Below are 11413 nucleotides of genomic sequence, written 5' to 3'. Positions count from 1 at the left end.
GCCAGGCGCCCAGGTGAGCTGCTGACGACCAGAGGCTGCTGTCCCTCTGAGGGCAGGGGGACGTTCTGGTGCCCCTCAGTGTGGGCAGGACACCGTCCTCGCAGACCCTGAGGACGTGAACGCCTGTGGGGGGAGGTGGCCTCCAGGACCGCAGGGAGCAGGACCCTGCCAGCACCCAGGTAGCTCGGGCACATCCACGGCCAGGCCTGGCCCAGAACTCACTTAAGGCTGCTCAGTTTGTGGTTATCGGGCAGCAAGAGCCTCGCGAAAACGTTGCTCCCTCGACACCAGCACCTCGCAGGAACCACAAGGACGGACAAGGACCCCTCTTGCCACAAAAGTGTTTAATGATTATAAAGTGCCTAAAATTCTCTCGCAGAGATAAGTTGATTTGAGCGTTTCTCTCAGTTAAAGCTGGGACACCCCGAGAGGGGAGGCGGGCCGTGCACGGCGGCGCCTCAGGAGATGACCCTCAGGCTGGGCTTGCTCCTCTCCAGGGCCCTCAGGCGGTCCTCCACCTCTTCCGTCCAGTAGATGTCGTAGAGGCTGTGAAAGGAGAGGCAGGGTGGGCCGTGCCCGCCCGCGTACCCGCGTGCCCGCCCGCCCCCGCCGCCCACTTACACCAGCTGCTCCAGGGCACAGCCGGGCTGCTCCAGGCTGCCCAGCAGCTGCAGGACGCCAGGGTCGCCCATGCAGTTGTTGCTCAGGTCCAGCTCGCGCAGGCTCTGGTTAGCCAGCAGGAGCGCCGCGAGCCCGCCACAGCCGCTGTTAGACACGTCGCAGTCCCCCAGCCTGGGTGGAGAGCAGGGCAGAGGTTGGGGCAGAGGGCACCAGTGACCGGCCTAGTGACCTGGGCCATGCTCGTGGCCCCGGCGTCACAGCTCTCCCCCCACCTCAGCCTGGAGGCGCAGAGCTCCCCTCTGCGGGCACAGCGGCCACAGGCTGGACTCAGCACCCCAACTCCTTGCTTCCTCACCCCCGAGCCCGGCTGCGTGGGGCGGAGGCTCTACAGAGGCCAAGGGGATGGCTGGGGACAGGAGGCACGAGGGCCAAAGGAAGGTTAGAGGTGCCGGCTCCCGCGGGGGGGGCGGCAGCGCGAGGCCCAGGGGCCCCCAGCGCCACAAGACCACCATGCCGAGGGGCCGTGCCGGGTTCGCTGGGGCAGACCCAGGTGTCAGGGACCACAGCTCCTCTCCCCGCCTGACTTCAGAGTGTCCCCAAGACCCTGGAAGCAGGACAGCGTCCCCTGGCAGGATGCAGGAGGGTCCCGCCTGGGGCTCAGCTGCAGGGCCGGCTGTCTAGGGCTCTTCGGCCCCACCTTCGCCTGCTGCCCGGGATGACCACCGTCCCAGGGGAGCCACCAGTGGAAGACAGGCAAGGACACAGAACAGAGGAAAAACAGTGACGGCAGAAGTGAGAGGCTGAGCAGCTGGGCTGGAAGACAGAACAGGGAGCCTGGAGGCCGGCCCGCCAGGCCAGCAGTGGACCCTGGAGCACGACACGCTCCGTCAGTGCAGCCAGCACCCAGCACGCACGGTGCCGGGAGCACGAGCCGGCTCAGGCCAGGCAGCACGGAGCAGGGCCCCGCCGACGAGGGCCTGGCAGGCAGGCGAGCACAGGCCGGGGCGGAAGCTGCTCTGGGTGGGGGCCGAGAAGAGGACACCCAGAAGGCTGCGTGGGGACAGGGCTCCCACACGGGAGGGGGCCCTGCCGCCCCGCGCAGGCACACTCGCGCTCCGCCCGCTGGCTCACCAGAGCGCGCGCAGCACGCAGCCGGGCTGGCGCAGGCCCCGGCAGAGCTCCTGGACGCCCGCGTCACCCAGCTTGTTGCTGCTCAGCTGCAGCTCCAGGAGACGCTTGTTCCGGGCCAGCACGGTGCCGAAGTGGGGGCAGCAGGCGGCCGTGAGGCTGCAGGACTTCACCCTGCGGGAGGCAGACAGGGACTGAGGTCGCTGCAGACCTGAGCCCGAGGGGCGCCCCTCCCAGGGCCCCCTCCCGCTCCTCCTGGCTTCTGGGCAGCTCAACCTCAGCACCTCGTCCCTGCCCTCCCTCCGAGGAAGCTCCGGCCCCCAGGCCACAAGCCTCCTCGCGGGGCGCACGCTCACCACAGCATCTCCAGCTGGCAGCTGGGCTGCAGCAGGCTCTCACACAGCAGTTGGGCGCCCTCGTCACCCAGGTGGTTGCCCGCCAGACTGAGCTCCTTCAGGGTCTCCTTGGCCCTGAGGACGCGGCACAGGTCTCTGCAGCCGCTGGTGGTGACCTCACATTCCCAGAGCCTGCGGGGGAGGGGGAGGGGAAGTGCTTGGGCTGTCACTGCAGGGCCAGCGGGGCGATGCCGGCCCCGTGTCAGCACAGCGGCACTCTCGGACGTCCCCCGCCGCGCCCGGCCGCTCTGCAGGCCCTGCCCGCCCAGCCCGGGGGCCGACTCACCACAGGGTCCTGAGCTGGGAGCCGGGGCTCAGCAGCCCGGGACACAGGTCCGTGACGCCCGCGTCACTCAGCGCGTTGCTGCCTAAGTCCAGCTCTCTCAGCGAGGCCTGGGCAGCCAGGATGCCACACAGGTCCTTACAGTTGGCCGCCGTGAGGCCACAGTTCTCCAGCCTGGGGACACAAGAGGTGCCGGGAGCGGGGGAGCCCCGCCCGCAACCCCCCACCCCGGCCCAGACCTTACTTGAGCGTCTCCAGCTGGCAGGCAGAGTCCGCCAGGCCCCGGCACAGCGTCCGGATGCCCGCCTCGCCGATGTCATTGTTGCTCAGCACCAGCTCCTTCAGCTTCTGCGTGGCCCTGAGCACGGCAGCCAGGGGCTCGCAGCTGGCGGCAGTCAGGTTGCAGTACTCCAGCCTGGGGACAGGTGGCCGGCCAGCCCCTCACTCGCAGGAATGCGTCCGGGCCGGCAGGCCGAGGGCCTCCCTTCCCACCCGGGACAGTGGGCGGCGGAGACCCAGGAGAGAGAACACCTGTCCTGAGCCGGGCCTTTCTGGCCCAGCTTCCTTCCTCGGCCGCTGACCCCACCCGTGTGCTCACGGCCACTCCTGCTTGAGCGCGGGGTCATAGGCCAGCTGCCAGCTCCTCCGGCCTCAGCTGGGAGTTAGGGAGCAGGAGGTCTGCAGGTCCCCGAGATCCCCCTCAAAGCTCCCTGAAGCTGATGAGCTGGGGAGGGGGCTTCCCAGGGGACAGGTGGGTGCAGGGCTGGGGGTGGGCCTAGGGGGAGCGGGCACACACTCACTGCAGCTTCTCCAGTTGGCACTTGGGGTCCAGGAGCCCCTCGCAGAGCAGCTGCAGGCCGGCGTCCCCCAGCGGGTTGTTGCTGAGGTGCAGCTCCTGCAGGGTGGGCAGGGAGCGCAGCAGGCCGGGCAGGGCCCCGCAGCCGGCCTCCGTCAGGGAGCAGTTCTGGAGGCTGGAGTACGTGGCCGTCAGCGGGGCCCCACGCGATACAAGCCACCCCCGTCTCTAGGAGCCTGGGCAAGGCGCGTGTGTGGGCGCCCACAGGGCGGCCGGGCCGGGCTGGGCTCAGGTGTGCCTCAGGGCCCAGGGCCCAGGGATGACAGGCAGGGCTGCGGTGTGAGTGGAGCCTCCCCGGACCGCCGAGCAGGCTCAGACCCTGCAGCCTCACCTGAGCTTCTGGATCTTGCAGGTGGGGCTCTGCAGCCCCTGGAGCACCAAGTGCACGCCGCCATCACCCAGCTCATTGGTGCCGAGACTGAGCTCGGTCAGGGAGGAGTTGACCCGGAGGGCGGAACTGATGTCCTTGCACCGCACCTCCGTGAGGCCACAGTCGTCCAGCCTGTGGACGGACACCTGGTCATTTCACACAGCAGGCCGTGACCCGACAGTGGGCCAAGAACTGGGCAAGGTGGGTGACAACCAACACAGCTTAAAACGAAACAGGAAAAGCATATGATCATCTTGGAAAACTTCAGACACCGGCACGTGTACGGATGCGGATCTCCACATCTTACCGAGGGGCCCGTCAGCAGGTGTCCACCTCCAGGAGAGAAATCAAACCTGGACAAGGCAGCAGCTCCGAGCACGTGTGGGAGAGGACGCGGCACCTCAGAGGGCAGTGCCCACCTGAAGGGCCTCAGCAGGCCCAGCGGGGAACGTACCAGAGCACAACCCAGGACCCGTCCGTCCCCGTGAGTGAAAACCCGAGTGAACACAGGTGGGAGGAAAGCCAGCCCTTACTCACGGAATGACGGCTGGTAGTCGTGGAAGGAACGGGGACATTAAAATCCCAGTTAGGCAAAGGCCGGGTAATAGCCATTCTGGCAAGAGCCACCAACGGGTGTGGAGCTCAGTGGACGACCGTTTTAGCACAAAAGGGTGAGAGCAGAGTCTCAGGTGTCTCACCCAGGGTGTTTGCCGATAACAGGAAAACCAGTGACTGCAGTGGAGAACCGGCAGGCACCACCCATCAGGTGGTCATGGTGACCACGAGGGGTCACCGTTCGGTGCCACTGTGACCATAAACCCCAGATATGACATGCCAGGCAGGACACAACATCACTTCTGTGTTATCTTCCCCAGAATGTGTGACTCAGCTCTGAGAAGACGTCGAGGGTCAGGTGGCCAAGGTCAAGGGCGGACAGAGGGGCCAGGGAGACGTGAGGATGAGTGCCCCGAGGGCTCCCGTGCGCCCCGGGAACAGGAGAGGACACAGGTGGGAGAGCCGGTGATGAGAGGCGAGGCGCCCTGTTGGGCTCTTTGCTGTGACCCGGCCCCAGGCGACAGGGCGCCTGACGTCAGGGGGAGGGGGCGCAGGGCACAGGGAAACCCGCACCGTCTTCACAACTCTTCCATAACCTAAAATGCTTTCAAGGAAGTTCAAAAGGAAAACGACAAGCAGGCAGGCATCCATCTCTCACCGGTGAACGCTCAGGACCCCTAGGTCTGTGCTGTTTCCCAGCCTGCGGCCCCGCAGGGGACAGGGCACAGGCAGTGCCCCCGGGAGGGGAGCCGACAGACGCGATCGCACCCCCGGAGCAAGAGGGCGAGCTGCAGACCCTGGTCTGGGCCGCTCTGCCCACCGGGCTTGGGCCGGCAATGGGTTTGCATTCAAGTGGTTGGAGAAAGGCAGGGTAAGATACAGCCCAAGTGGTAGAGCGTACGCTTAGCATTCACGAGGTCCTGGGTTCAGTCCCTGTATCCTCCTCTAAAAATAAATAAGTAAACCTAATTACCCCCCTCAAAAACAACAAAAAATAGTTGGAGGAAAAATTTAAAAAGTAAATTTTATGCCACACAAGAACCACACAGAAGTCACAGCACGCTTCCGTAAGTGAAGTGACGTGGGGGCTGCTACCTGACCACCTCGTACTGCTGGATCAGCGGCAGGAGCTCCGTCCACCGGCTGTCGCTCAGCTCCTCACACTGGATGTCCAGGTTCATGGCGGGAGGTGAAGTCTCTCCTAGACAAGATGCAGAGGGAGAAATTCTCTCAAGGTTCGAGAGGCCAGAGACCCAGCAGATGGGGGGGGGGGGCGGGACAGCGAGGGGAGTCCAAACAGGACCCCAAGCGGCCAAGCTTTGTGGAGGAGCCAGTCTCTCCCTCGCCTGCTTCCTTCCCCTTCCTCAGCTCCTTGATCCTTTATCCACCTCGGCCTCCAGCAGAAAAGCCGGGGTGGGTGGAGGGAAGCTTCGCCCACTGGGCTCCCTGCTCCCCCAGCCCCTGGCACTGGCCACCCGCAGCCCTGCCTCTGACTTGCCTGGGCTGGCTGCAGGCCTGGCCACAGCGTGGAGACCCCAGTCAAGGGAGCACAGGGGCCACATCTGTCAAGTGCTATGGAACTCTCCCTGCCTGTTCACTGGAAATGGGGGGCTGTGCCGGCCAGGCAGACCATCCACAAAGCCGCAGTCCCCCCAGCACTTGAGTACCTGGGGCCTCACTGCCCTGAGGCAGCTGGGTGGGTGGCACAGGTGCCTGTGGTCAGGTGACAGTTCCCGAGGGCTACCAGCTGCAGGTGCCCTGGACAGGACAGAGCAGGTGGGGTGGGGGCCCCAGGTCCAGTGGCCTGCACTCTGGGCGGTGCATTCCCCGGGGTGCCCGATTCCATGATCCCCTTCTGGGAGCTGGGACTCTGGACAGGGCATGTCTTCTGCCCCACCTTGGGTCAGTGAGCGACCAGCCCAGACAGGCCAGCTCACCAAGCAGGCTGAGAAAAGCAGGAGGCCTTTGCCCAGCAGGTATGGGATGGGAGATCACACAGACCCTGAAACCTCACCTGGGACAAGCACAGAGCCTGAATAAAAGAGGAACCGGAGCCCCAGGCCGGGGCTCACTGTGGCCCGGAAGGTGGGGGCCAGCAGGAGAGGGAGCCACGGGGTGCCATGAGTGGAGACTGGGGGTGGGGGTGACAGAACGCTCAGTGAAGAGTCACACCTGGGAACAGTGTCATTCCAGGTCTCTGGAAACAGGATGACTCAGGCCCACAAGGGTTCTCGGTTCCCCGAAACCCCAGCTTTCTGAGAACAACGCTCCTCTCATGTTTGTGCCCGTGCCTGGCTCGGCCCTGGCCTTGCTGAAGGGGGGCTCCCCCTCCCACCCCGAGGCTGGTTCGGAGCCCACAGTGGGGAGAAGAGCCAGCCCAGGCCAAGGCTCTAGTTGCATTCCTGCTGAGCAGAGGCCCCCCCCCCCGTGCCAACCTGTCAACCGGCAGGCAAGACTCACGACTGCACGTCCCAGCACGTGGGCCTGCTAAGAAACTGGGGCGAGGGCATCGGTAACTGGCCACCTGACGCAACCCTCACAGGGACAAACCCAGCGCATGTGAGCAAAGCCAGACCTGCCCCACCCAGCCCAAAGTGTGCTCACCCAAACCCTGACTCAGAATCCTCCATCCAGGCCTGAGAGGCGTCAGGAACAGGGAGCTCACAGCTGGTGATTCTGACCCCTCCCGAGGGGAGGGGGGAATGAGGTGGCACGGAGGGACCCCTGAGGGGCGCCAGTCCCAACTCTGCTGCCTCTCCCTGAATCCCGTGTGACGCTAGGGGACTCAGTTCTAGGCTGGGAACTGATACGCAGCAGCTGGCCCGACCTCCCAGCTTGGCTGGACCCCACGGCATCCCTTTGGTTGGCCCTTGGGACCAGGAGGCCGCCTCTTCACCTCCAGGGGTCACTGATCCCTTTCAGAATCCGTGAAAAAGAGTCACATCCCCCCAGAGATGCCGTGTACAACCGTCCTCACCACCCTCAGCTAGGGCACCTGGTCGGGATGGGAGCAAGCACACGTCGGGCCCACGCGCTCACTGGGAACCGGGACCAGCAGCTGGGCTGCTCCCCAGGCCCCATGGCATGCGTCCAGCATCTCCACAACGGCCCGTAAGTAACGCGGGGTAACCGGCCGCCCGCGCGAGGCCGCGCCGCACGACCGGAGCCGCGTCTGTTCCGCCTTCGGTCTGGCCTGGGCCTTCCCCGGGGCGGCGGGGAGCGCGGGCGCGCCGGGGGCAGCCCGGGGCCGGAGCCGCCCTCCGCGCCCTCCGCGCCGGCCCGAGGCTCCGCGTGTGTCCGGCGACCCGGGGTCAACGCGGGGTTGGGCCGGGGCCGCTCGCGGGGGAAGCGGGCCGCTCAGACGCGGCGCCGAGAGGACTCCCGGCGCCCCCGGCCCCCACGCCCTTCCTGGGCCCCGGGGCCGTCCGCCAGGCGGTCAGGGGCCGGGGAGCCCCCGAAACGCCGCAGGGTCACCCGAGTTCGCGCGCCTGGCCAGTGAAGTGAGGCCGCCGCGCCCCGCTTCCCGGCCCGCGCCCGCTGCCGCTCCGCCCGGGACCCCGGACCTCACCTCGCGTCGCCACCGCAGACCCGAGGGCCGAGCCGCTGCTTCCGCCGGGGCCGCGGGGCGAGGCGGGTCCAGGGGCGGGGGCGGGACTCGGGGGCGGGGCTTAGGCGGCGGAGCCCGGCGCGGCCCGGAGGCCCAGGTCTGGTAGCCCTCGCCCACCCGACCCCCACGGCGGGACACCAGCCCCAGGGACCGGCCTGCCCTTCGTCCCTCCTCGGCCTGGCGCAGCGCCTTTTTCTGAGCCGTGCGCCGAGCCAAAGCTCCCAGGTAAGCCTTCGCCGCTTTCCGCTTGGCCCAGGGGTAACATTCCAAGTCCCTGTTTGATTTACCACTGTGTCGCCCAGAACAGATGGCAGGCGAGCTCGCGGGGAGGGGGCACCAACCGGAGGTGGGGCTGCCGGCGCTGGGAGGCCCGGCCGCCCCCACGAAGACTCGCCGGGTCTTCCCTTCCTCTGCCTCCTCCCGCCAACAGGCCAGTCAGGGAGTTTCCCAGAGCACAGAAATAAAAATACCTGAGACACGCCAGACAGGAGAGGGTGGAAGTGACCATCGGTTATCTGCAGTGGCTGTGATGAACTGGACGAGCCAGTAAGCAGGTAGGTAGGGCAGGGAGTCCCTGGAGAAAGAGAACCTGGGGTGGCTTTCTGGACACGAGAGGCCATTTTTGGCCTAAGCAATTTTGTGGTCTAAGCCTGGCCACAGTGCTTGCCCTTGAACTGGTCTCAGTATAACGATCTTAAGTGAACACAGGACTACGGAAACAGTGCCTGGCAACCCAAGTAACAACAGCAAAGATACCAGCTGTAAAGATTCCCAGTGCTGGAGGGGGAGGGTACAGCTCCGTGTAGAGTGCGTGCTAAGCACGCACGAGGTCCTGGGTTCAGTCACCAGTACACCTCCATTACAAGAACTGAATCAACCGAATTACCACCCGCAAAACAAACAAAAACAACAAATAAATAAAAATGGTTAAGATGGTAAATTAAAAAAAAGAAGAAGAAGAAAGACTCCCAGTTCTGTTTCAGCGGCAAAGACCAGCCTGAAGCCTCAACCAGCAAGCCTCCTGGGCCCTAAGGGACGATGGCGCTGACCTCGTCCGACCCTCCTGACTCCGATCGAATAAAGCTGGGGCTCTGTGGGAAGACACTGCTTTGGGAAAGAACCCCCGTGTTCTCCTTACTTGCTGCAAGTAATAATAAATCCTTCCTTCTCCCGATCTTTGGCTCAGTTGTGTACTTGGGCTCGACACCCACCAAGAGGCCAACCCAGCTTTTCAGGTAGCAAGCATGGAGTTCCGCTTCTGGAGCACAGTTTGGCTTATGTAGAACTGACACACCCCTCCATTTCTGTGTATCAATCAAAAGACATATTCATGCCTGAGCTTAGGATACACGCTCAAAATGCCTTTTTTGCAGCAACTGTGTAACCGTCCAAACCTCCAGACGCTCTAAATGTCTATCAGTAGGGAAGTGGTTAAATCATCTGTAACATAGCTGTTTCGTGCCCCTTCTGGCTAAACCATAACCAATCCTGAGGCCGGACTGGCCCTCGTGGTTCTTACTATGATTGCAAGACACCCTTCAGCAAAGACCATTAGGAAACTTGGAAAAAATGTTTATTACTCACACTTGTAGGAATGCACAGGGCACACCTGGGGCTGCAAAGCGAGGTGGGAATGGGGTGAGGGCAGGCGCCCAGCGCTCTGCTTTTACTGGGGTTGAGGATGGGGGCCTAAGGTTTCACGGGCTCACTACTGGTAAGTTAGAAACAAAAGAGCAAGAATTTAAAGCTGGAGGAGAAGAAAGAGCATGTGGCCCAAATGGTCAGCTACTGAAACCAACCAATCTCTAACGGTACCAAAGGAGGCTCAGGGAACTGACTGGTTGCCTGGGAGTCCAGTCACGGGGGGAATAAAGGAAGGGCTACTCAACCTGGGGAGACTATTTGGCGGGGCCAGTCCTTGGCTCGAGGAGCTGGCAAGGAGACCAGGGCTGCCAACGTGGGGCCACGGGATCCCGAGAGCCCAGGGGCCTCCCAGAGGTGAGCCCCTTAAGCACAGACAACCACCCCACCCCACGCCACGAGCTCCTGCAGAGCAAGCGCAAGTCGACAAGTCGTCAAGGGAAGACAGTGAGCAGCTCTCTCCCACCTTGACGCAGGAGGATGAGAGTGGTGCTGGGCTGCTGGCAGAGGCTACTGCAGCCTGGACTTGGCGAGGATGGAGGAAGGCAGAAGGGAGGTGGGCAGAGAGGGGACTCTGGGTGCGCTGGAACCCAAACCGACTTTAACGTGGCTTGCATAAAATGAGCAGAATGTGCTTTCTGCAGAAAAATCCTAAGACATAAAAAGTGAAAGGCCCTAGAATGCCCATCTTCCAGAGACAAAGGCTGTGTCTTGTATGTGCTCCTATTCCTCCTGTACACACAATACACTCGTTTTAAAATAAAAATGAGATATTGGGAATGGTAGCTGGAACAATGGCCCCCCAGCTCCATCGCGTGTCAATCCCCAAAGGTGTCAGTAGTCACCTTACGTGGCAAAGGGGTCTTTGCAGATATGACCACGTTAGGGATCTTGAGATGGGGAGAACGCCCCGGATCACTCGGATAGGCCCCATGTAGTCACGAGGGTCCTTATAAGAGAGAGAGGCAAAGGGGGAAGTCAGAGAGGAAGCGCCACAGGGCACGCAGAGGTTGGAGGGGTTGCCCTCCGGAGGTGGGGGAAGGCAACGTCTAGAGGCCCAGACAGATTCTCGCCCGGAGCCGGCCGGAGAGGAACGAGCCGGCCCTGTGGAGAGCGTGGCTTCAACCCCCTGAGGCCCATTTTGGACTTCCCGCCTCCAGAAGTGTAAAATAATACGTCCGTGGTAATTCCCTGCAGCAGCAGGAGGAAACATGCGTTACGGAGCTCTGTATCTCAGTTAAGACCAGCTACGCGTACAACGTACGCACGAATACAGCGTATACGTGTCACGTCAACGGGCGCGGGCACAAGCTAACTTCTGGCCACACTGTGAGCCACTCTCCAAATGTCTTCACTCAGCCCACCTCTACGGGCGGACATGTAGGCTGTTTTCACCTTTTCCGGCTTTACAGCATGTTCTCCTACGTGGTTACCTTCCTCGTACGCCATCCTCTGGGGGGCCCGCCTGGTTCTAAGGTCCCGGCCCAAGGCCAGCCTGCAAGGCGGCAGATGCCACTAACTTGGCCGGCACCGCGCGCCCGCGCAGCTGCGTGGGCGCCGGGGCTGGTGGCAGCCCAACGGCGCAAGGGCTGGGACGCGGACCCCCTCCGGACCTTCCAGCCCCCTCCCCCCGCCGGGGCAACCCTGACCCCGCGGCCCCGCGAGGTTCTGTCCCGCTTGCGTTCCGCTCCCGCCCACAGGAGCTGCCCACCCAGCTCCCCAGGGTCTCGGACGACCTAACGGGGCGGAGCTGCCGGCGGGCAGATAGCCCGGCCCAAGGCCCAACACCCTGCGGCGCCACGCGGGCAGACCTGTCTGCCGGGGCCGCCTGCCCTTCCCGGGAGTCGGCTCCTCAGAGCGGCGGAAGGTCGACCGTTACTCAATTCGAGGAGGAAAGTCTGGCGGACGGTCCGGGACCGCGCAGGCGCAGACGCGGCGCCCCGCCGGACTCCCAGCG

At 63.8% G+C, this 11413-nt stretch overlaps 1 protein-coding gene and 1 long non-coding RNA gene across 5 annotated transcripts; one reads left to right on the top strand and one right to left on the bottom strand.

The window, feature by feature from the left end:
• Window positions 1–325: 325 nt before the first annotated feature.
• On the bottom strand, window positions 326–11405 carry RNH1 (ribonuclease/angiogenin inhibitor 1). 4 transcript variants are annotated; one of them, XM_032490359.1, is made up of 12 exons: window positions 11268–11399; window positions 10302–10405; window positions 8286–8389; window positions 5304–5409; window positions 3615–3785; window positions 3228–3398; window positions 2672–2842; window positions 2431–2601; window positions 2106–2276; window positions 1753–1923; window positions 622–792; window positions 326–546 (listed from the first exon to the last, which is right to left on the bottom strand). In XM_032490359.1, exons 2-12 carry the CDS (start codon window positions 10388–10390, stop codon window positions 459–461), a joined length of 1584 nt encoding a protein of 527 aa, XP_032346250.1. In that variant the 5' UTR covers window positions 10391–10405; window positions 11268–11399; the 3' UTR covers window positions 326–458. The 4 variants fall into 4 exon arrangements, with proteins under 4 accessions (XP_032346250.1, XP_032346252.1, XP_032346253.1 ...); XM_032490361.1 differs by lacking the exon at window positions 10302–10405 and having other exon boundaries at window positions 11268–11300; XM_032490362.1 differs by lacking the exons at window positions 8286–8389; window positions 10302–10405 and having other exon boundaries at window positions 11268–11405.
• LOC106730763 lies at window positions 7899–8990 on the top strand. Its single transcript, XR_001367233.2, has 3 exons — window positions 7899–8040; window positions 8246–8369; window positions 8799–8990. It is a non-coding gene; the product is annotated as an uncharacterized LOC106730763 (long non-coding RNA).
• Window positions 11406–11413: the final 8 nt, after the last annotated feature.

Source organism: Camelus ferus, chromosome 10 (genome assembly GCF_009834535.1).
Source record: "Camelus ferus isolate YT-003-E chromosome 10, BCGSAC_Cfer_1.0, whole genome shotgun sequence".
Classification (NCBI taxonomy): domain Eukaryota; kingdom Metazoa; phylum Chordata; class Mammalia; order Artiodactyla; family Camelidae; genus Camelus; species Camelus ferus.
The sequence above is the reverse complement of the archived record's forward strand: the minus strand, read 5'-3'. Positions and strand labels throughout refer to the sequence as shown.

Excerpts from the sequence above, each read along its gene's own strand:
- RNH1 (XM_032490359.1), bottom strand. The coding sequence starts at position 10,390 with ATGGGGCCTATCCGAGTGATCCGGGGCGTTCTCCCCATCTCAAGATCC. Across the intron at positions 5,410-8,285 it reads TCCTGTCTGGCGTGTCTCAG|GAGAGACTTCACCTCCCGCC; the intron begins GTATTTTTATTT and ends CATCTTGTCTAG. Across the intron at positions 1,924-2,105 it reads TGCCAGCTGGAGATGCTGTG|GGTGAAGTCCTGCAGCCTCA; the intron begins GTGAGCGTGCGC and ends TGCCTCCCGCAG.